At 34.5% G+C, this 25762-nt stretch overlaps 1 protein-coding gene across 6 annotated transcripts in view; it reads right to left on the reverse strand.

The window, feature by feature from the left end:
* Window positions 1-25762, reverse strand: part of LOC123533651 (NAD(+) hydrolase sarm1-like) — a 79380-nt gene that overhangs the window by 19250 nt on the left and 34368 nt on the right. For 3 of the 6 annotated variants that reach the window (XM_045315392.2, XM_045315387.2, XM_045315386.2), the window contains exons 2-6: window positions 12578-14133; window positions 10743-10919; window positions 8187-8311; window positions 7137-7372; window positions 3683-3730 (exon numbers count right to left, since the gene is read on the reverse strand). In XM_045315392.2, the coding sequence (XP_045171327.2) occupies window positions 3683-3730; window positions 7137-7372; window positions 8187-8311; window positions 10743-10919; window positions 12578-14133 (2142 nt within the window). Of the gene's footprint in view, window positions 1-3682; window positions 3731-7136; window positions 7373-8186; window positions 8312-10742; window positions 10920-12577; window positions 14134-23306; window positions 23518-25762 lie in introns of those variants that run through there. The other 3 variants (XM_045315389.2, XM_045315390.2, XM_045315391.2) reach the window with 3 other exon arrangements.

Here is a 25762-nt window from a genome sequence, read left to right on the forward strand (position 1 = left end):
AGACAGACAAGTTCATTATACAAATTTAGCAGGGTAAGGGTTAATAAAACATACGAACCTGTGCTTAAGATCATTCAACATAAAAATTAATTTTGAAGTATACTGTCAAACACTTATTACCAGTGAGCTTCATCCACTTTCAGATTAAAATTTTCCATAAAAAAATCTTACAAGTCCAATCTCGGTATACACCTAGTGTATCCAAAATGCAGTTTCGGGTACACTTTTCAAAACGTTCCAGATTCAACATTTTGCAAATAAAAGTATAGGGACAATCAGAGCAAAGCAACCTAATGCAAAATCAAAGTGTTTTACAGTATTCAAATATATCAATAAAGATTGTCTGCAACTAAACGCCACCTTCTGGTATGGTTTTAATATTAAACAGGTCTGACTGTGCTTAACAAGTCTAATTAACTGCCCATAGTAATACTGCATCAACAAGCAAATTTAGTGAACTGATATTTCCTGCCAAATAGACTGTTTTAGATATTTGATTTCCAGATACATTTATGAATTTTAAAACAATTAAAAAATTTGCTCTGCAATTGCTAAAGACATCCTGATGAAAGACCATTCACCATGGTATAGTGGTACATATATATTTGCATTAATTTTCATGAAGATCCATGAATGGATTACTTTGTTATGTGCGAATTCATGGATTGTAAAAAATTAAAGGGCAATAACTCTAAAGTTACTGAAGTGATCCTGATGAAACTGAGCGTGCATCTCCAATTGTATAGTTTCATGAAGTTCCATCAATAGATTCCTTAGACATGGTCCAAAATTCCGCCTTTTTATCAAATCAACAAGAGGGCCATGATGGTCCTGAATCGCTCACCTCTTCCCACATGACCCAGTTTTGGGTATGACGTCGTTTTTTCTATTATTTGACATAGTGACCTAGTTTTTGAGCTCATGTGACCCAGTTTTGAACTTGACCTAGATATTATCAAGATAAAAATTCTGACCAATTTTCATGAAGATCCATCGAAAAATATAGTCTCTAGAGAGGTCACAAGGTTTTTCTATTATTTGACCTATTGACCTAGTTTTCGAAGGTACGTGGCCCTGTTTTGAGCTTTACCTAGATATCATCAAGGTGAACACTCTCACTAATTTTCATGAAGATCTCATGAAAAATATGGCCTCTAGAGAGGTCACAAGGTTTTTCTATTTTTATACCTACTGGCCTAGTTTTTGACCGCATGTGACCCAGTTTCGAAACTGACCTAGATATCATCAAGTTGAACATTCAGATCAATTTTCATGAAGATACATTGAAAAATATTGCCTCTAGAGAGGTCAAAAGATTTTAATAATTTTAGACCTACTGACCTAGTTTTTGACCGCAGTTGACCCAGTTTCAAACTTGATTTAGATATCATCAAGATGAACATTCAGACCAACTTTCATACAGATCCCATGAAAAGTATGGCCTCTAGAGTGGTCACAAGGTTTTTTTATTATTTGACCTACTGACCTAGTTTTTTAAGGCACGTGACCTAGTTTCAAACTTGACCTAGATATCATCAAGATGAACATTCTGACCAATTTTTATGGAGATCCATTTACAAGTATGGCCTCCAGAGAGGTCACAAGGTTTTTCTATTTTTAGATCTACTGACCTAGTTTTTGACCGCACATGACCCTGTTTCGAACCTGCTAGACATCATCAAGATGAACATTCAGACCAATTTTCATACAGATCCCATGAAAAATATGGCTTTTAGAGATGTCACAAAGTTTTTCTATTATTTGACCTACTGACCTAGTTTTTGATGGCACGTGACCCACTTTCAAACCTGACCTAGATATCATCAAGATGAACATTCAGACCAACTTTCATACAGATCCCATGAAATATATGGCCTCTAGGGTGGTCACAAGGTTTTCCTATTTTTAGACCTACTGACCTAGTTTTTGACCGCACGTGACCCAGTTTTGAACATGACCTAGATATCATCAAGATGAACATTCAGACCAACTTTCATACAGATCCCATGAAAAATATGGCCTTTAGAGAGGCCACAAGGTTTTTCTATTATTTGACCTACTGACCTAGTTTTTGAAGGCACGTGACCCAGTTTCGAACTTGACCTAGATATCATCAAGGTGAAGGTTCTGACCAATTTTCATGAAGATCTTATAAAATATATGGCCTCTAGAGAGGTAACAAGGTTTTTCTATTTTTAGACCTACTGACCTAGTTTTTGATGGCACGTAACCCAGTTTCGAACTTGACCTAGATATCATCAAGTTGAACATTCTGACCAATTTTCATGAAGATCTTTTGAAATATATGGCCTCTAGAGAGGTCACAAGGTTTTTCTATTTTTAGACCTACTGACCTAGTTTTTGATGGCATGTGACCCAGTTTCAAACTTGACCTAGATATCATCAAGATGAACATTCTGACCAACTTTCATAAAGATCCCTTGAAAAATGTGACCTCTAGAGTGGTCACAAGCAAAAGTTTACGGACGCACGCACGCACGCACGCACGGACAGACGGACGGACGACGGACACCGCACGATCACAAAAGCTCACCTTGTCACTTTGTGACAGGTGAGCTAATAAAAAAAAACCTCTGCTTTGACTGAATCAAGGGGAATAATAGTACATGTAAGTAAAGGTCATGCACTAGTTAATCATTATGTGAGGTTTGGTGATTCTAGCTATAATATTCTTGAATTCTAAGCACACACACACAGATAAACATTCGGATGGACAAAGCCAAATCAATACCCCTCTACCTTTGGCTGGGGATAATAAAAATTACCACCCCACCCCTTTACCCCCCACCCCCCACCCCCTCTTTTATTTACATATTAAGTGTAAATCAACAGCTATTAAGTACTCTATTAATGCAATGTTCACAGAAATGTGAAATCCTTTAATTCTGTCCCATTAAATTTTGTGGTTTCTGTCAAAACATATATTTTGCAGGGACTGAATTCATGGATTTCATATTTGAAAGGTAAAAATAAATGAGATCTGATTTCATGGATTGACACAACTAAAAAATCCATAAAAATTACTTTGCCACTAATAATAATGACTTTATAGTATATATCAAGAAAACATGCTGAAGAAAATAAATTTTGTCATATATACCAGTGCGCCAATACACAAGCTAAAGTACATATTATGCAACTACTTTACACATACATAACAACATAGCCCGTGCAATCTACAACAATTTAAGATTCATGGACATCGTTTCATTTGAAATTTTGAAAAGTGGGAACAGTTTTAGCTTTTAAAAAAAAAACGAAAAATAAAATCAGCTAGAAAACACTGAAATGTCATTCATATAAAATTATAACTATATTCTAGTAAAGCCCCTTACATTACAATCCGATATAATAACCAATATTAAATACCAAATCATATAAAATTGCCCAAATTACCTTCAATCCACATGGTTGTTGCCAAATTTTAATCTGATTTTCTTAAATACAAATGGGGACTTTGTCAACATTAGAGGATGAAGTCGAAAGTTTTTGTTCCAATACTTCTTTTGAAACAGAATAAACTGTTAACACGCGAACCATCAAACTGAGATAAAAAAAAATGCTGAAAAAGTCTTTTTTTCAAAAGCAAAATAATGTCCATTTACCTTTTTTCAATACAAATACATGTAAAAAAAAAATGTTAATTTCAGTCAAAACTTACAACTACTTGCATCTGGAGTGATATCACTTTCTGTTCCAATAGCCAACCCTAAAAACGCACATGCTTATAACTTGCACAAACTTTGTTAGCATTAAACAGGTAAATAAAAATCGTAAGTAACATAAAAGCACAAATTTTCACAAGTCAAGATGTTCCTCTGAATTTAAAAATGTATTTTAGCAAACTGTCTGAGTTGTATTAATTTTTATGCGATGAATGAGGACTTCCTATTCTTTTAAAGCCAAATAGCTCACTCACAATCTCTTAATTTAGCAAAAACATTGAATGCTGCTGTGCAAAAAACCAACATTAGGGCTTCGCATCTTGATCCATACTCTTTGTTTATCAGGTGCATACAGGTGCTGATCTGCATCCCTGCCGGTCACTTAACCCTAACGTTGGTTTTCGCACAGTGTTGCTCACATTTTTATTGGGGAAAAAAACTTGGCTGCTGTAAGAAATTTATCTATATAATAAACCGGATTGTTTAAATTCTGAGACTTAGACTGTTAAATGCTTAATTTTCATTTGCTCTGGCACTGTTAAATATGCATACAGCAGCATGAATAGTGTACTCCCAACCCGTGACTCTAGTTACCTCCCCCAACGGTACGTCCACAGAGTAACAAGCAAAGACTATTTAAAATTTGCGTAATCGAGATACTTCAGTCAACTGATAAATCAGGTAACTATGTATAATATATATAATAATATTACAGATTTAAGTTTTTATTGAGCCTTCAAACATGTATATCAAGGTTAAGCCTTGTATTTCCTGAAAAACTTGTTAGATTATCTTGTCTTGTGAAATGTTTCATTCTATAGCATTGCTGAACATTGCAATGGATCAACTCACACCTGAAAGCTCTAAAAGCAAGCTCTTCTTTTTTGTCAAAATCATAAATGCATAAAATATATCCCAACAAATAACTAAATACATGTACTGCAGATTGGGTACCTTTCACTTCACTTTTATCACCCGACTCAAATGAGCGCACATATAAATGTTGAAAGTTAAGAATTAGTTATAAGATGCCAAACTAGACAAAGCTTTTGTCTCTGTTTATAATCAAAATGAAAATATGAGGTACTGAATCAAAACTTTTTTAAATACTACCTGCTGGAACCTGATATAGATACAGTAAATCCAAGTGTAACGCTATTAGTCTCCTCTTACGATCATGCAGGTGTTAGACAGTGGTTCCAATTCTTTACATACATAAATTGTCCCAAAAGCATTTTTTAGAATTTCAGTTCAACATGTTATACTTTTGGAGATATTGCTCCATAAATATTCATGCATGATTTGAATCTGTGTTTTCTTCTGTTTATGAAAATCAGTGACAATATGTTGTAAAAACTACCCAATCCACAATAGCAAAATGATTTTTACCAGGCACTACAAGGGAAAAAAAGATTTCAAAACAGTATTATTTAATTTCTGTTAATAACTACAGTTGCCGCAGGATAAAATGAAACTATATTATGGTCAAAAGTTTAAAAAAAAGCTGAATTTGTAGACCAGTCTAAAAAGCCAAGCATCTGATTGGTTACCTTTGAGAATGATATTTAAATTAACCAATGGAAAAGTTGCATTCTGAGACTGGCCCACAAACTTTTAGAATGATCATGCTTTGATTGATTTTGTGGTATTCACTTTACTTTTTCTTTCTTGTTAAGTACAAATTACATACGTAGACAAGAGCTGTCACTAATGGTGACAAATGCACCCACAGCACCTTGACCTATGACCTGGTGACCCCAAAGTCAATAGGGGTCATGTACTCAATAAGTACTATCGGCATGTGAAGTTTGAAGGTCCTGGATGCAGTGGTCCGCGAGTAAAGTGCCTTCATGCAAAAAGTTAACATTGGCCCCTGTGACCTTGACTTTTGACCTGGTGACCCCAAAGTCAGTAGACCCAAACCCCCAATCACGAAATGATGTGTGATTTTTTACGCACACAGCTGTATCTGCAAAATGCTGCTAGAATTTCACATTATGAGAATAATAAACAAGAGCTGCCATTATTGGTGACAAATGCCCCCGAAGCATGCTCAAGAATGATACAGCTGTGTGCGTAAAAAAATCACATATCATTTCGTGACCTTGACCTTGACCTAACAGACCCAGGTCATAAGCGTGACAGCCATTCTCAATACGGTTAACATTTGTTTAAAATTGTTTTCAAATCCCCTGATAAATGGCAGAGTAATGAACCAGACAAGAAAAACCTTTGACTTCTCAGTGTGACCTTGATCTTGGAGCTAGGGGTCTGGGTCTTGTGCATGACACCTCATCTCATTATAGGGAACATTTACGCCAAGTAATTACAAAATTCCTTCATCGATGGCAGAGTTGTGGACCGTACAAGCAACAAACCCTGTTAACCTTTAACCTCTAAGTGTGACCTTGACCTTCATCGATGGCAGAGTTGTGGACCACACAAACAACAAACACTGTTAACCTTTAACCTCCAAGCGTGACCCTGACCTTAGAACTATGTGTCTGGGTCTTGCCCAAGACAAGTCGCCTCATTATGAGGAATATTTATTCTAAGTAATTTCAAAATCCCTTGATGAATGGCAGAGTTATGGACCTGACAGGAAACAGACCCTGTTAACCTTTGACTTCTAAGTGTGACCTTGACCTTGGATGTAGGTGTATGGATCTTGCACATGACACATCATCTCATTATGGTAAACATTTTTGTCAAGTTATTTGAAAATCCCTTCATGGATGGCAGAGTTATGGACCGGACACGAAACAGACCATGATAACCTTTGACCTCTAAGTGTGACCTTGACTTTGGAGCTTGGGTCTTGCGCATGACACGTCATCTCATTCTGGTGAACATTTGTGCCAAGTAATTTCAAAATCCCTTGATGGATGAAAGAGTTACAGCCTGGACAAGAACTAGCCAGACGCACTGTCAGCGTGATTTTAATATGCCCACCCATAAAAAATGCTGGCTAACAATAAATTACAATTAATTTTTTACTGAATTGTACCAAAACCAACATTTTTGCCTTAATTCTGTTTCAGCTGTTATCTGATAGCTTTGTTTTAATAAGCTTTCTACAGCTGTTTAAGGTCTGCATAATGTAGAAAAACCAAAACTAATATATACCATGCTACACTTAAACTCATTTACAATTTTGAAAAGAAAAGATGTATATTTTATACATTAAAATATCCAACTATATTTATTTGTACTTTATTCGTATGTTCAAACAATTCAAAAATAAATTTGAAACAGAATCTGTCATAATTTCTTCTATACATGCTTGAAAATCTCGAAAGTGAGACTTTTGAAAGAAAGTTTGAAGCATAGTTTGAATTCTAAGTGATCAATATTAAAAGTACAAATAAACATATTTGCAACTTAAAAGATCCTAAATATTTCCAAATTCTGTCCAAGATAATATCATCATGTTCACAAAAGTTGCCTTACCATTTAAATGCTGCATAATAATTCTCCGGTGAATTCCATTATTGACACCGCAAACATCTTTTAACTCGTCTTCAGTTGTTGTTGACAACAATGTTCGATCCATGCCATTCCTCAGCATGGCATATGTGTACTGAGATAGTTCTGGAAGGACACTCATCAGCCATGGATCAATCTTTGTAGGATCATAGGACGAGTAGTCTGCAGTTACTTTCAAATTGACAAGTTCTCGTTGAAACCTTAAAAGGAAATTCATTTAAACAGATTTACGTTTACGCAAAATACTAAATCTAGAATTAGAGTAAAGAAAATGGAATTTATATGTATATGGTGACATTTTTTCTTCCACAGAGGCATACCAGTACATATAATTTTATGGTCTAAGATACCGTAAAAGAACATTGGTGGCTGAAAATTTCGGGAATATAAAAATTTTGAGTATCGTTAGCGATGTTTAATATTCACGAAATTGTAAAAATGGCATCATACTTAAATTCAAAATTAATATGGTAATGGTGAAAATTTACGCGAGGATTAATTTCTGTGAGATCTAAGGCCTCGGGAATATGGTCAAAATTAAACCTTCGTGAAAATTTCTGCTTTTACAGTAGAGACCAAAGAATATAACAAAAGCAGCAGTGTCAGTAAGACAACAGGCTCCACTTTTTGACAATTTCTAAGATGAACTAGGGCCATATACTTTGATTATTTTCAGACAACGCTTAAGCAACCAAGTCTGACATTTCAAGTAAGTCTGATGACTAAGTTGAAAAAAAGACATACTAAATTGACGTAAGATTTACTTATCTTGGTTATTTCAGTATTTGTGATAACTGTGAAGCATTGTGGGATGTTTAAACCTAGAATATAATAGCTGTTACTGTGATAGAGCTTAATCATGGTCCAGTGGTAACACTTTTTGACTACGAAACCAGGAGTCCAAAAGTTTCAAACCCACAGTGGTGAGGGGCAAGTGATTCTAAGCTAGTGACTTAACCATTTGGCCACCTACTAAGCTTAAAGTACACGTATATTAAGTAAAGAATAACAAACCTTCTTCTGATCATTCCAGGTTTCATCTGGATACTTTCTATCATGTCATTTTCATCCATCTGTAGCAAAAGGTCACCATCTATCTTACAATCCTCAAACATGGGTGCATACTCCTTAAACCCAATCTGCAATGAATAATAGATTTTATAATTGACAAACATGGGGAGCCCCCTGCTTAGCTCAATAGGGAGAGCGCAGATCTACTGATCATGGGGTCGTAATTTCGATCCCTCTCTACAAGAGGAGGTCTTACAGTCCTTAAACATGAGTAGGTACTCCTTAACCTTTACCCTGCTAAATTTCTAAAATGAACTGGTCCATCATTCAATTTGGGCAATACCATTTATTATTCAAAGGGGTGTTTACTTAAAATTTGCCAACTAAATAGCGAACAGTGCAGACCATGATTAGACTGCACGGATGTGCAGGCTAATCTTGGTCTGCACTGGTCGCAAAGGTAGAATCACTTGCCGCCAGCAGGCTAAAGGTTAAAGGTATACTTGACCCAGTTTTCAAAGTCTGCTTCCTGGAAAGACAAGTATGTATGCTTGTGACCCATGTGAAGCTCTAAACCCATGACCTCCAGGTTGTGCAGCTGGCACCTTCACTACTAGACTGCTGCTCCTCTTTCTAAACATTTTTCAAGCCATGTGCCTAATATCATTAGCAACAGGTGTATATACTCATTGGATGTCTATCTTCTTTATGGTATATTGATGAGAATCATGTTTATATTTATCAATATACAGTTATGTCTGGCTGATGTATATCAATCAATATGCCCACACTTGATTCATCCATTTAGTAACTTATTATATAGGATACAGTTACAATGTATGATACAATGTGAACAGTAATTACATCATTATATTACTAATATATTATGCTTGCATCCTCTCCATTTCTAACAGACTAATTTATCTGCACAATATCTGAAGCAAAATCATTAGGCTGCTAATCTTTGTTCTATTTCATAATTCTGAATGTGATGCTGACTTTAAGTACAACAGAACCTGCCTTAGCTGCCACCTGTATTGAGCAGACACTTGCCTTAAGCAGTAACTCAGCTAACACCCACAAACTGACTTCCTATTCTAATTTCAACTTTTCTTAAGTGGTCACCTGCCTTTAGCACCCAAAGTGAGTCACTTCTGACTGTATATCAAACGTTTACTGGTAGTTGCAGTAAAAAAATACAAAGAGAAAGCGTATATCTTTAACAGAACATGCATGCAGATGAACATCAAAATTTGGAATTTTTTAAAACAGATAACAACATGTATAGTAAAACAATGATTGTTAGAGATCACAAGAGACTTTAAGTAAAATCCTCCATTCCCCATAGTTCAATAATTCCTATGCACATGTAATATACTGAAAACAGCCAGGGACCACAATGTGCTTGATAGAGCCTATTTGGTGCTTGAGCAGTCACTGTAAAAGTGAACAGTTTCACTGTATCAAATACTGTACAGTAAGTGTACTTATATTAGCGCAGCTAAATTTTAGCGCAAACGCCTTAAATTGAGTAGTTTCGACTTATTAGCGCGTACTTGTATTAGCTCAGTATCAGCAGCGCTAAAATAGCCAATCTGAAACACAAATTTCCGATAAAATAAGCAATGGCCCGAACGTGACCGTTGTGTCAAACAGTTTTGCCTGGAACTATATATACTCATTTTTTTTTTCTTTAAAAATATTACTTAATAATATTTGCATTTGGATTACGTCTTTTTTGTTTAAATAATAAGCAATATAGATATTGTGCATGTTGATCTGTTTTCTTTTTCTTTCTTTTCTAACTGCGGAAAAATCTCATATTGATAATGTTATTAAATCGACCAGACACGCAAATAAATGTACATTCGTTTAGATCAGTGTTAATCTGTATACTGTAACTTTATACATGAATACAGTGCAGCATGTTGATAATTGTTTGTTTTCAAATTCACACTTGGCTTTCAAAGCAGTAAAATGTTAGAAATTAGCTCAACCAGACAAACTGGCGATCTACTCCGAAGGTGTTATATACGATGTTTACGGACAATGGCGAAGATCGAAAAATGAAACTTAATTTACAAATTATATGAGTTCTGCACTAATGTTCAAACAGGTTTAATCATTATATTCAAAACTTTCTGCAGAATATCAGTTAAGAATGCAGTTATTGTCATATTTACACAATAGATATGTATTTCTCTGTGTTCAGTTGTATTGTAATAACAGTATTTTCGATGCGATAAATGTTATTTTTTTTATTAGAAAAGCCTTTCATTTCAGTCTAATATTAGTGCTAGACATGAATTAGTGCAAACCCGATCCCGCTAATAGTGCGAAAATTAGTACTCCGCTAATATTAATACACTTACAGTATTGAAAAAAGTAATTTTCAATTACTGAAGCTGATTTTTTATTTCAAAATTATAAATCTGAAATGGGTCTGAAAAGTGAAAAACTGGTCTAAAACTGAGAGATTGGCAATTTCTGAAGTCCTGTTTGCTAGAATAATACCTGTAACAATTACTATATATGAAAGACAACTTCAGTCCTACCTACCTCTGATACCCAGTGAGACACATCTTCAGTTGTCCACAGTGGTACTTGTTGCGAAAGTTTGTGTGGAGTTTCCTCCCCTATTGTTTGTAACGCTTCTCTTGCAAGACGTGATGCTACAGCATTTGGGCTGCTCGCAACTTTCCTCAGTGGCTCTATCACACCAATGTCATAAAAAATCTGCAAAGACACTTCAAATTTACTTCTGCACAAACTGTACTATTATACAATAATATAGTTCCGTGGGCATGTATTTTAATGGTTTTAACAAAAACAGCAATTTTGAAGGGATATGAACACATGGATTTTAATTTTTGAACACAACATGAATGGGAATTTTATGTGTACTTTGTGACTTAATTTTGTGGACTGACGGAACAACAAAATCATTGAAATTAGTCCCCCACAATTATTGATGATTTCACAGTATTCAGATACACCATTCTTCCTGTGCGTTTTTAGCAATAGTCCCCCTTTCCCCTCCTTTGTAAAAAGTTGCACTTCCGAAGACTCCATTTTGGCTTGGCTTTCCTGTCTCATATTATCATTGGTCACAGGAACTGAACCAATACTTGAAATCAAAAATATTATCATGAAATATTCCTACATTGGAATCCCTAAGGGAGTCAGTGGGCAGTGGACCACAGTGCTAGTGGCTCAGGTTTGATACCCAGTTGTGCCAAGGATGGGTAAAAGTGGAGTGTGGGCAGGCAAAAACTGTAACTGTTGCCTTCATGCAACTGAAATATATGAAAAATCCAAAGAAATACTTCTCAGAAAATCATGTGCTACTTTTTTGCTACAGTGTATTGCAATAATCTCTTCACATCATTATAGTACATTTGGGCAACCAAAAATTGGGTTTGGGCAGGTAAAAATAATAGCTGAAGTTGCCCTATTGGCAAGTCCTCCATACACCATTCAGTGTAGGGTACTGACTAAATTGGTACAATTTCCACTAGTTATATAGACCTAGCCTTGATGTCTTGGAGGTGACAAATGATGTGGGCTCAGCTGGAAAGAAGTTATTTGATCCATTCGACCATCTACATTAAATAAAAAACCTTTACCCTTACATATTAAACAGTATCATTTTAAACCTGAAAGTTCTCAGACCAAGAATTCTGAAGAACCGGTATGTGTTCAATTAATTTTCAACTAAGCCATTTACAAGTCTGCACCTTCAGTCCAGGTGGTAGAGCATAAAACTATAACATTAGAGGTCATATGTTGTGTCAATTAAGTAACTTGCAAAGAACAACCCTGTAAAAATCCAGAAAAAAAAACAGGGTAGCTTACATTGCAACTGACTGCAACTGCATGTACATGTAAATAAATTCTTCAATTCTGTTAAAAAAACAAGGAGCTGCGTTCAATAAATGCTTGATGGGGCAGTGGCATCCTTGTTGATAGATTTTGCACCTAAGTCCAAAACGAGGTCAAGGTCAAACTGAGGTCAGGTGATGTTTGAAGATGAGAAATGTTCACAGGTTCCATCTGTATTAGTATCAATTCATTTTTGTAAGGGGTATTGATGCTAGACGAAACGGTCCCATTTGGTTAACCAAGAGATGGCCCATATAAAGCAAACTAAGTCCAAAATGAGGTCAAGGTCAAGGTCAAACTGAGGTCAGGTGATGTCTGAAGATGAGGAATGGTCACAGGTTACAACTGCATTAGTATCAAGTCATTCTAGTAAGGGGTATTGATGCTAGACGTAACGGTCCCATTTGGTTAACCTTGTACGGACAGACGAACGAATGGACAGGACAATCACTATATGCCTCCCGCATCAGTAGATGCCGGGGCATAAAAAAAATGTATGCAACAGAATTTACCTCGTTTTTGCCTTGTTCTGATTTTATAGCAGCTTCCATAGCAAAATGGAATGCAGCCAATGCCTGGGCTTCTGGCCGTCTGCTGCACAATAATGGTTTCAACCTTTCCAACCATACAGAGTCGCGACCCTGTCTATGAGCATAATCACTTTTTGCAAACTCTTCTGGTTTTACAGCTGATACAAACGGTATCACAAGATCTAGAGTCCCTGATTTAATAACTTGAGCTTCTAATTCCTTATTTGCGACAAGAACTGCGATGGACAAACACGCGTAATATTTCACGTGCTTGTCTTCAGAAAACGCAAGGGGAAACAACCATTCCGGAACTTTCTGCTGAGTCATGATTTCTTGATTATCTGGTCCACCAAACAGGGACAAGTTTGACAATGCTTTTGCACACTTCCGTAAAATCTTTGTATCGTTGCTACGACACCAGTACAAAACTGAATCTAAACCACCATGCTGAATCACTGAGGTTGAGATTTCTCCGCTAACTTTAAACAAATTTTCCAAAATACCAACAGTACTTAAAGCCAAACTTTGAACTCCGATAGCTCTCTGGCTCATTTTTACGACTTTCTCCAAACCTTCTTTTGTGACTGTCTCTCTGTTTCTCAAGGACATAACTTGTTCTAATAAAGTAGATGAGGCCAGAAGGACATCGTGATTTTCATTGTCACAGTTCTTAACCAGCAGACTAAGTACACTTTCATTTCTTATTATATCACATAGGCCACAAGCCAAGTCTCTCCCATATACGGGAAAGTTCCATGCATCAGTCATGGCCTCAAGAATACTCTTCAAAGGTTTAATTTCGTCACTTCCAGTTGCTCTTTTCAGTTCAGAAATGTCTCTCTCAAGAGAAGCACAAAACTGCTGATATTTCAGTTTGAGGTTATTTTTGTTCTGCCACGCAGCATGGCTGTCAGATGCTCCTGGACTTTGGCTTACAAGTAACGGATATTTACTATAAAAACTAGAAGCAACTTTCTCATTATGCAGAACGTCAACATATTCCGGTGCAAATTCCGGTTCAACAGAATCACCACTTTCATCGATATCATCAAGTGCATCTGCTGAATATGATCTAGAGCTCATAGAGCTGTATGAAACTTTAGTTGTCTTTTTCGTAACAAGGACTTCTTTCTGTGGTATAGTTTGTAATGCTTGGTTCATACGCAACTTATAGCGGACATCTTTCATTGCACTTGACGCAGTGCTGATGCTCTCTGTTTCTGAGTCAATGTTGGACAAATCAAAGTAAACTCTTGAACTTTCAGACACACGTTTTCCGGACAACGGTGGTTCATCATCTACATCATCAAAGCTTTCAAATGACATTGCGTTTCCTAACATAACACGATGTATATCTCTTTCGGTAAGTTCGGCATCGGACATGGATCTATGAGGGACAGCTGAAGAATCAAACCTGTCAATTTTAAATGATTCTTCACTCTCATCATCTAAACCATTAGTCAGAACTTCTTCTTCACCATCCACATTTGAATCATTAACATTTGCTTCTGCCATCTTTACAACTATTGTTACTTCATCTAAAATGGAACAAAAAAATGGATGGAACAAATTCTATACTGGCATAAGTGCAGTGCCCATTGATATCAGTATGTATCTTACATGCTTTTTTTTTAAATGATATCATTCAAAATAGATACCCATTTAATTTTGACATTTTATTTTTTCTAACAATCATGAACTCTCCAAGGTATTATTGTAGTATTTTCATCTCTACCTTTCTCTGAATGACATTGATCCTAAAGTAGTACTCTTAACAGTTGTGTTCTCATCTCTAACTTTTATTGAATGACTGTGATCCCTGTTCTTATTTGTTGTGTTTTCATCACTGTAGTTCCCAATTTTTTTATTATACTAATCTTACTATTGTGTTCTCATCCCCAGCTTTCCCAAAATTACTGTCATCCTGTTGTGTTCTCATCTCTGACTTTCCCAAAGTTACTGCTTTAGCTAATCTTACTGCCACCTTTTCAAAAATTACCAATATCCCTAATCTTACAGTTATGTTCTCATTACTGTTGTACCCAAATTTATTGTTATCCTTAATCTTATTATTGTGTTTTCATCACTGCCTTTCCAAAAACTACCAATATCCTTAGTTTTTTTTGTATTCACTCAGTCAGTGCCTTCCCTGAAATACTAATTTCCCTTATTAAATTGTTCTTGTTCTCTCTTTTACAATTTGTTTATCTAGTAATGTTTTCAAAGTGTTCTCAAATTCACTACAGGTTTCGAGAAATCTAATTTGTTTAGATCATTGTCTAATTTCATCCTCTTCAAAACTTCTGATACCTAGCCTTATTGCCTACTATCACTGCTCTCTAATTATTTCCTTAAGCTTATTGCCCTTATTTCATCACTTCCTTCCCAAAACTTCTGATGTCCCTGCCTTATTGCTCTTACTTTATCACTGCCTCCTCTAGATACTATTATCCTTAAGCTTATTGCCCTTAAATTATCACTTCCTACCCAAAAGTTCTGATGCACCTGTCTTGTTGCTCTTACTTTATCACTGCCTTCTCAAACACATTACTATCCTTAAAACTATTGCCCTTAAATTATCACTTCCTACCCAAAAGTTCTGATGTCCCTGCCTTATTGCTGTTATTTTATCTGTTTTCAAGGGAAGGCATTAAATTTTGTGTCATTCCATTATATGGAAACTTATTCACACTTTATACTTTACAGCTATGGAAACATATATATTTATCGACTATTCAATATATGCACTAGTAAGTAACATAGATTTGGTTTTATGTTACCTAGTTAAAGGTGGTCAGTCATATCTAAGCAACATTTTATGATATTTTTCAGTTCTGTATCCATAGAGATTTATTTTCAGGAACAGACCTATAACAGAGTTAGATCCTTGTTAGAAATGAATGTTTTACTATTTCTATAAAATCTTGTAACAATCTCCCTTTAATATAAAAGTATGTTTCTTTTGATTTCAATATAATTTCTAGTTCTACATAGACATTGGGTTATTTCAAGTATGTGAAACAAAAGGCAAGTTTCAAAACAATGCATACCTTTGGACTTTGTTTATTTTCAATATATCTTGGTTGCACTTCCATGGTAGTTAAAGGGAAGTTATAATAATTTTACAAACTTGCATTTCTTATGAATTTCAGCAAAATACATAGAGGATATTTGTTTGTTTTTTCGTGAATATGGAATATATCTCACTGAGAAGTGAGAAATTTTCAAATATTTTCACGAGCGCATAGCGTGAGTGAAAATGTGAAAATTTTCTCACTTCGAGATGAGATATATTCCATATTCACGAAAAAACAAACAAATTTTCTTTTTATTTTATGCTCAATTACGTTGAGATGTGCATTTTGCAACTATTTTTAATCTCAGTGCAGGAAACAGATGCGCATAAACAGGCATGACGTCAGACGTGCTGTGACATTATAAAGATGCATACAATATAAAGTTCCATTTAATTTTATTTTTTGCTGCATAACACTATAAAATTCTCTTTAAGTAAAATAATTTGAATCGAAAAATTTACTATAAAGAACAAAGTGCGACTACAATTTTCATTCTGTTGTAAGCAATTAATTTAAAATTCATACACAATGTAATGAGGGGGCGCAGCTATATCTCTCACAGTGTGAAAATATAGATTTCATATTTTCACAACACATTGTGAGTGATGAGATATGAAAATATTTAACTGATAGAATACAGTATTTCATTAGTTAGCATAGAATAAATACTTGTCAATGCAAATCTTTGACAAATACAATACAGTAGATCTTATATTGGTATCATTCCTCTCCTTACTTTATAATCAACTTTGATATTGTTTAGAATTTAAACTGTGATTTATATGCCATGGTTGAAAATAAAGTTTATTCAATTCTATTTTATTCCTTATGCTCAAATAACTCTATCTATGTTGGGCAACCAGGATACCAAAATCGACTGAAATACTGTTGAAAAAAACGGCGTTAAACCCAAAACAAACAAACAAACAAAGGATACCAAAATCAATTTTTAAGTATCTCTGAAATTAACATTTTAAGAACTCTATAAGACAATACTGTCACACAATTCAAAAGTTTTCTAACAAACAATTAGCTGACCAAATCTATGACACTTAAAAGTCATCTCCTTTATATTGATTTCATATAATAGTTCTCATGTTGAGCACAGTAAATGATATCTAGTTAATGACCAATTTTAATAGGTATGCTCCAGTGGAACTATTTGAGAAAAGGACCTTACAAGATGCTACAGACAAAATTTGGTAAATCGATCAAGGTTCAGAAAGAAGTTGCTTAATAGTTTTATTTTGCTCCTACAAAAAGCTCAGGAGAGCTTTTGTATCGCCTTGGCTGTACGTGTCGTGTCAACATTTGACTGTTAACATCTAGAGTCACAATTTAGCCTAACTTATTGAAACTTGGTCAGAAAAGTTACCCATAAAATCTTAACGAGTTCGATATTGGGTCACGGGGCCAAAACTGTCCAGGTCAAATAAAGGAAAGTTGTTACACTCTAGAGTCACAATTGGCCAACTTAATGAACTTGGTCAAAGTGTACCTCAATAATCTTAGACAATATTCGATATTGGTCATCTGGGTCAAAACTAGTCACTGGTCAAATCAAAGAAAAGCTTGTTAACACTCAGAGGAACAATTTTGTTCCAAGTTAATGAAACTTGGTCAGAAGTACCTCAAAAATCTTGAATGATTCGATATTGGTATTCTGTGTCAAAACAGGTCACCAGGTCAAATCAAAGGAAAAGCTTGTTAACACTGTAGAGGCCACATTTATGACTGTATCTTTATGAAACTTTGTCAGAATGTTACTCATGATGATCTCCAAATCCAGTTTGAATCTGGGTCATGTCTGGTCAAATCAAAGGAAAAGCTAGTTAACATTCTAGAGGCCACATTTATGATCATATCTTAATGAAACTTGGTCAGAATGTTAATATTGATGATCTATAGGTCATGTTCAAATCTGGGTGAGGTTGGTTCAAAAACTAGGTTACCAGGTCAAATCAAAGGAAAAGCTTGTTAACACTCTAGAGGCCACATTTATGACTGTTTCTTCATTAAACTTAGTCAGAATGTTAATCTTGATGATCTTTAGGTCAAGTTCGAATCTGGGTCATATGGGGTCAAAAACTAGGTCACCAGGTCAAATCAAAGGAAAGTTATCTTAATGAAACTATCTTGATGATCTTTAGGTCAATAGGTCAGGTGAGCGATACAGGGCCTTCATGGCCCTCTTGTTAGCTCTAGTGACCCCTAAAATCAGTCTATTTTTAACTCTGGTGGCCGCTAAAATCAGTCAAGCAAAATCAATTCAACAAATTTGAAAGACGACCTTAAAACAGATCAAGAACAAGTTTGGTGATGGTCTATTCAGTGGCTGATGAGAAGTTGTTTAAAGGTTTTTCTATTTTTAGCTCTTGCTGCCCTTCTAATCAGTCAAGCAGAACAATTTGAACAAAGTAGGAGAGGACTTTATAAGGATGCTACAGACCTGAGGTTTAGAAACATTCCATCAGGAGATTCATGAGACGTCGTTTAATGGTTTTTCTTCTTTAGGTGGTCCCTAAAATCAGTCGAGTCACCGTGAGAACCATTTGAACAAATTTTATGAGAGGACATTACAACAATACAACAGACCAAGTCTGGCAATGATCAATCATGTGGTTCACATGGTTGACCTTGTGGTAACAAGGTTTTTTTCCTATTTTTAGCTCTGGTGGCCCAAATCAATATGGTAAAGGCTCATAGCCTCATTACAATATCTCAAAATTTAAGACTAGCACATTTTAAACAGTATCAGCTTTTACGTAAAAATGGTGAAAAAATGACACTTTCCCATTTTCCAAATTGGGCGTATAAAAATGAGTACAAAACTATTAAATTGTACTACCTTAACAGCTACTAAAAAGAATGAGGATCTGGACAGAAGTATACTTTATGAATTAATGGCGTACATTACCCCTTACAGAAGAAAAAGGCCTGCTGCGTACTCTTGCTGTGTACATACAGCGTATATGATGCGTACATGATGTGTACTGAAAGCAAGGGCTTTAAATAGTACGCAGGATATACACCGCACATACACCGATAGTACGTTTGTAGTACACTTTTGACATGCAAATGAGCTCTGCCGCGTACTACTTGCTGCGTACATGCTGTGGACTACATAGTACACAGGATGTACGCTGGAGGAATTTAGTATGCGGGAAATAGTACGCAGCATGTACGCGGCACATACACTTTTCACATGCAAATGAGCCTGCGGTGTACTACCCCTGCGGCGTACATGCTGTGTACTCCTGCGGCGTACATGCTGTGTACTCCTGCGGCGTACATTCTGTGTACTCCTGGCCCGAGTCCTGCGGCGTACATGCTGTGTACTCCTGCTGCATACATGCTGTGTACTCTTGTGGCGAAACTGCTGTGATAATGTAAATTCCTTACCCCACCAACTTTCTTATGCAAATGCTGATCATTTGGACAGAAAAAAAACAGAAAAAAGATAAGTGACATGCATCAATAAGTATTTACCCTTACCAAAATAATGTAGATTGATGTTATCAAATAAATTAGTATGCTTTTCTTCATCCACTTTTCAATGAAATAAATCAGTTTTTGTAGCATGTAATTTGGTAAACATCTGAAGAAAATGGCGTAACTGCATCAAGGGGAAACAACTTTAATGCAACTAAATATAAGTGTTATAAATTTCGAAGTATCTGCGGTGTACATGCAGTGTACTATTTTCTTGTACAAGTCCCTCCTGCGTACATGCAGTGTACTCCTTAAATTTTCAGAGTCTGTGCTGCGTACTTGAAGTGTACTAGTGACCTCCTGCGTACATGCTGTGTACTCGTCGAGATAGTACGCGGCATGTACGCGGCATGCGGTGTATGTAAAATGTACTCCTCTGGCGTACTACTGTGTTCGCGGCATATACACAGCAAATACGCAGCATGTACGCCACAGAGGCTTGCTTCTGTAAGGGACCTTTTTGGATAAATATCCAGTCACATCTATTTATTAAATTCTCAGTTTCCTTCTGATTCTAAGTTTTTACAGTTTTGTCTGATCACTTCTTCACAATTTATTAGTTACTGTCACTTATACAAATAATTAGAGAAAAAAACATACTTTAAATATTAAAAAATGAACTTACAAGGAGTGATATAATTATGTTCTGTAACATCAAAGTCTAAAAATTAGGTCCTAAAAATTAATTTAAAAAATAATAGTTCCTTTAATATCTGCCAATATTTTTAAACATATAGGTTACATTCTACCAATTCAATTCCTTATTTATTTCATATTAATAACAAAACATTCAGACCTCATTTTCAGCACTTTAGAGCATTTCAATGATATGAAAACCATATATGGTCATTTAGTACAACATGTCTTCTTATCAAAAATAGAAAAATATTGACATGTTATGTTGAATATAAGAAAAATTATCTGTTCTGAGAAACATCACCCTCTAAAAATGCCCCCATGAAAACAGCCGTTTAGCAGTTACATGTAGGTAGACATTTTTCGCAAAGAATAAAACTTATTCCAAGAAATTTACAATGAAAATGGTGTAGATCTATTCTCAATACTATAAGCAATAAACATAAGCCAAAAATTTAACTGTCACCTCCTCATGTCACTCATTATACCAGATTTCATCCATAGCATGGAACTACATTTTGGACTACTTCACATGTAACACTGAGTAGTCACTTCCGGTTTGGTGTAATCCGTCCTTAAAGAAACATTTTTCATACTCAAAATGTGTTATTTTCCCTTAAATTGTACCAGTAACCTAAATGCATGAAAAAAATACCAGTTTCTGTTTGATACAATCAATTTTCAAGGTTTTATGGCTTTTTCAGTAATGTATGCTAGCGCGCCAAATTTCCTGGAAAAAAGCTGTCGCAACATCATTTTTGACCACTTTTCCTTGCTTGAGCTTATTTTTGCCATATTTTATCAAGTTTTACCATAAAGTGCACTCAAATCACACACTGTAACTGTAAAATATACCAAAACTCACCCCTGACACCTAAAACATACCAATATTTGGTCAATAAATATGCATTTTTTGAAAAAAATACACCCAAAACAGTGATTTTGAAATATTTTTAGTTTTTCTTATTTTCTCTGCTAAATTGCACTGAAATTGTCATCTTCTATCATAATCTGGCCAAACTAGCCTGTTTACAGCCACATCTAAACAAGTTTAATTTTTTACCCCTTCACAACTTCTAGGTTACATTCTACCAATTCAATTCCTTACTTATTTCATATTAATAACAAAACATTCTGACCTCATTTTCAGCACTTTAGAGCATTTCAATGATATGAAAACCATATATGGTCATTTAGCATAACATGTCTTCTTATCAAAAATAGAAAAATATTGACATGTTATGTTGAATATAAGAAAAATAATCTGTTCTGAGAAACATCACCCTCTAAAAATGCCCCCATGAAAACAGCCGTTTAGCAGTTACGCGTAGGTAGACATTTTTCGCAAAGAATAAAACTTATTTCAAGAAATTTACAATGAAAATGGTCTAGATCTATTCTCAATACTATAAGCAATAAACATAAGCCAAAAATTTAATTGTCATCTCCTCATGTCACTCATTATACCAGATTTCATCCATAGCATGGAACTACATTTTGGACTACTTCACATGTAACACTGAGTAGTCACTTCCGGTTTGGTGTAATCTGTCCTATATATGGGTTTTCCAATGTCAACACGTTATTTTGAAATCATAAAATATATCAATTATGACAAGGTCAGGATTTCAAAATAATGGATTTGTTTCAGTGAAAGCAATATATATGTAAAATATACAGCCTGATAGACTTTTTCATTATTTGATGTGATGCAGCTGTGTGTCTACTTTCTACTGTGCTTAGTGGGCAGTTGTGATCCTACAGACAGACTTTCGAAAGTGCCAAAAAACTACATGTCTTTTATTCATCTTGGAGACTGGTCCAAATAAAGGTTTTGGAATGTTTTAACCAGAATGTGCACCTAAGTGATAGGACAAAGAAGTCAGGATATCTATTAAACTTTAAGTCACCAAAGGATGCTACTTTAAAATATGAGATCAAGTAATAATAAGTCATATCCCAAAGACTGCTTCCGGTTAGTCCAAATAATAGGATGCTTAGGAGAGCGTGATTACTTTTTTACACTGGTTTAGCTGAACAGCCAAATGAGTAAGGCTAGATCAATTGTTTGACACTAAGAAAATTTAAGATTATAAAATTATAAGAATTAAGATATTAAGAACTGATATCTTTAGTAAACAAGAGAAAAAAAATAAGTTAAATCATAATGTACTGAACTCATTAAGAAATTGATTAAAGGACAGCTAGAGAATCTCCAGAGGGTAGTTAAGCCATCTGGTAGAAGTCGCATGCAGGCTTGGTGTCTGGCACAGGAGCTCGAGGTCAGGATCACAGATTTTTCAGCCTTGTCCAATCTTTATCTGTAATGGCAGAGCTCGAGTTTACAGCCTTTATGGCCAAACTTGGATTTAGATTTTTTAGTATGCCGTAGTTAAAGTAGTTTGTGAATAATTTTTAAATGTTGAAATTATAGAAACTTTGGATCATAATGGTAAATGCCGTAAACTCCCGGCAATACGTAACGGGCAGACATGGCCGAAAAATCTGTGTTCCCGAACTCGAGCTCCTGTGTTTATATATTTACCGATTTCAATAAAAGTGAATTGATTGTTTTGCGTTGTGTTGTATTGTGGGTGTCCGGTTTGTGGCGGTTACTAGTCCAACTAATTGTACGCGAGCCACGATATTGTGATAATTTTTGCATCGGTCTTTCCTCCAAAGATCCTAACTAAAGAGAGGGAATTATGACCTATCACGAAAATATCTCAGAATCAGGTTTGACGACAAATTATTTAGACTACAGTGCTTTAGGGTATAGCGGATTTTAGGGTATAGAGGATAGATTGATAAATTTTATATTTAGACTTGAATTATTGTATAAATTTCCATATCATTCTTTTACTGGCATGCAAACAGATATTCTGACATACATTTTAAATATTTGCTTGTTGTGTTATTTTTCATATGTCATCAAATGTAAAATAAAGCTATCCCCTATAGACTAAATCAGTGTATATGTAAAAAATGTCAGTGAATGAAAAGTATTTGATAGTAATTTAAAAAGCTGAATGTTTTTGAAAGGAGAATACATTATTTTTCTGATTTATAGTAATGAAATCTTGGAAAGTTTGTTAAAATGTGGATTTTAAACTAATAATGGAAAAAACGACCAAAGCTATCCTGTACACCCTAAATCAGCGCATACGTAAACAATGGCTTGGAGAGTAAAAACACATGAATTTCTATTAAAAGCTGAATGTTTTAAGAAGAACAGATGTTTTCTGTCTGATATACTGAAAAAAAAACTACTATTTTCATTTCTTTGAATTGGAATGCAGGAAAAATTAGTTAGCTATCCGCTATACCCTAAAGCACTGTATGGCGGTTACCAGACGACTAGACACCATCATTCATCAATACAAATGAAAAGACACCATGTTTTCTAAGTTGAAGAATTCTTTTACTTACAGTATTATTTAGAACTTAAACAAAACAATATCAGTTTAACTAACATTATGCTGTTGACAGTATGTCAAAACAATCACCTGATCCAGCGGATTTATGAAAGACACTGATAGTCAGTTCAAAGCTCACAGACGATTTTTCTGAGAAATGAAAAAGATATGACTAAGATGCACTGAAAACATACCAGATTTTGAAATAAGTCATAATTCTGTTTTGAAATATCATCATATTCATACTGGCACTCAATTCTAAATTTGGCAATTTTGACATTAGCCTTCTTTGTGAAGAGTACTCGAAACAGGGAATGACTGATTAGCGAAATCTAGTAGATTTCGCGAAATCTAATCAAATTAGCGAAATCTAGAGATAAAATTTAAACTAATAAATATTTTTAAAAATCGTTTTAAGCTTTTATTAAAGATATAAATTTACTTGTGTATGTCAATTTTCAAGAAAAAATATTTATATTTAAGGTGTTTTTGAAGCGAAAAACGTATACGGGTCTAGATTTCGCCCGATTCTACATGCGCGGAAATCTCAAGTTTCAGGCAAAATCAAATTGTAAAATCTAAAGTGATGAATTTTCTTCCTAAATCTTTTTAGGTTTTTATTAAGAATATATTTATAAGTTTGGATGACATTTTTCAAGAAAAAGTATTTATATATATGTTGGTTTTGAAACGAAAAACGTATTCGGGTGATGATTTCGCCAGAGTTTATATGGGCAGAAATTTAAAGTGGCAGGCAAAATCTAGACATAAAATTTAAACTAATGAATATTTTTAAAAATCATTTTAATTTTTTATTAAAGATATAAATTTACGTGTGTATGCCAATTTTCAAGAAAAAATATTTATATTTAAGGTGTTTTTGAAGCGAAAAGCGTATACGGGTCTAGATTTCGCGCGATTCTACATGTGCGGAAATCTCAAGTGTCGGGCAAAATCAAGATATAAAATCTAAAGTGATGAATTTTCTTTCTAAATCTTTTTAGGTTTTTATTAAGAATATATTTATAAGTTTGCATGTCATTTTTCAAGAAAAAGTATTTATTTATTATACAGTGGTCGTCGCACTGGTCGGCACATACAGAGCAGGGATAAGAATCCGCCATAATGAAAAGCACATATAAATAATAAGAAAAGTCACTGTCTTTTCAACAATTAAAAATTCACATGAAAAGCCACTATCTTTTCAAAACAACTTTTACACACACAAAACACAAAAGTTTTAATCCAGAAGAAAAACAATAAGTCACTGATTAAGAAAAATCACTTTGAGTGCCAACAATTCATATAATGAATACTAGCAAAGAATGGGGAGAAATCTTTTACTACTTATAGGGACGTTTTCCAGCAAAATCGTTTGATATATAATTATTGTCCATTTTTGGTACAAGATCAAAGACATTCTTGCTTTAATTAGATTAACACAGTGATAATTTAAAAAAAAATGATTTGTTAATCAAATTAAACTTAATCCAATTAGTTAAGCGGGGATAAACGATAATTCAATTAAAGGTGGTTTTCTCACACGTTTGCAAAGGTGTGAACTGCAGCAGGTATTCGGTCAAAATTGTGCCGATCTATATCATTTGACAATTATTAAATTATTACATGTAACAAACAGTAATTATTCATATTTACAATTTATTTTTCATTAATATATTTCCATATGAAAATGGCTGTCTAAGAACTATATTGAAGTTATATGTTTAGAACGTAGCCCATTTTCTTAATTTCATTCATATTATATATACATATTCATATTATATATATAATATCTTAAAGAAGACTACGTGGATTTAGGAAAAAGGATTAAGTATCCAACTCTTATTGTCAAGATCATGTGCATCCGGGGACGAGTGGACTTATTAAATTACGCAGTGCTATAATTCATTGCTTTCAATCAACAATGCCAAGGAGTATTGTCAGGCGTAAATGAATGAAAGACTCGTTGTGGAGAAAGTTTTTTAAAATGTGTCTGTAAATATATTTGTCTTTTATGAATTTTGCATAACTACTAGAATCTATTTATGACTTTGATTGTAATAAAAATCATGGCATACGATGTGTGTATTGTGTTGAATATTGTCACCGCGTGCATTGCATGTAACACTGTCCCACTGCAACACGGTCCAATTTTTATCACACCTTCCTTATTTGATTAAATTACCAAATTATTACGAAAATAAGTAGCAACTTTAAAACCCAATTTAGATTTAATATTGGAATAATGCATCAAGGTACACCCGTATACGTTATACAAAACAATACTATTTTTCGATATAATATACAATAAATAATACAAACTTATAATATACGATTTGAATACATGTCTCGATTCTGTCTGACACATTCCTTAAAATTTTAAGATTTGATTTTGCCTCTCAGTTGAGATTTCAGCGCATATAAAATCAGGCGAAATCAGCTCTAGTATATGTTATTAATCATACTAAATATAAATATTTTTTCTGAAAATAGACATGCACATGCAGAAATTTATTCTGAATAAAACTTTAAAATGATTTTCAAAA

This window comes from Mercenaria mercenaria, chromosome 12 (genome assembly GCF_021730395.1).
Source record: "Mercenaria mercenaria strain notata chromosome 12, MADL_Memer_1, whole genome shotgun sequence".
Lineage (NCBI taxonomy): Eukaryota > Metazoa > Mollusca > Bivalvia > Venerida > Veneridae > Mercenaria > Mercenaria mercenaria.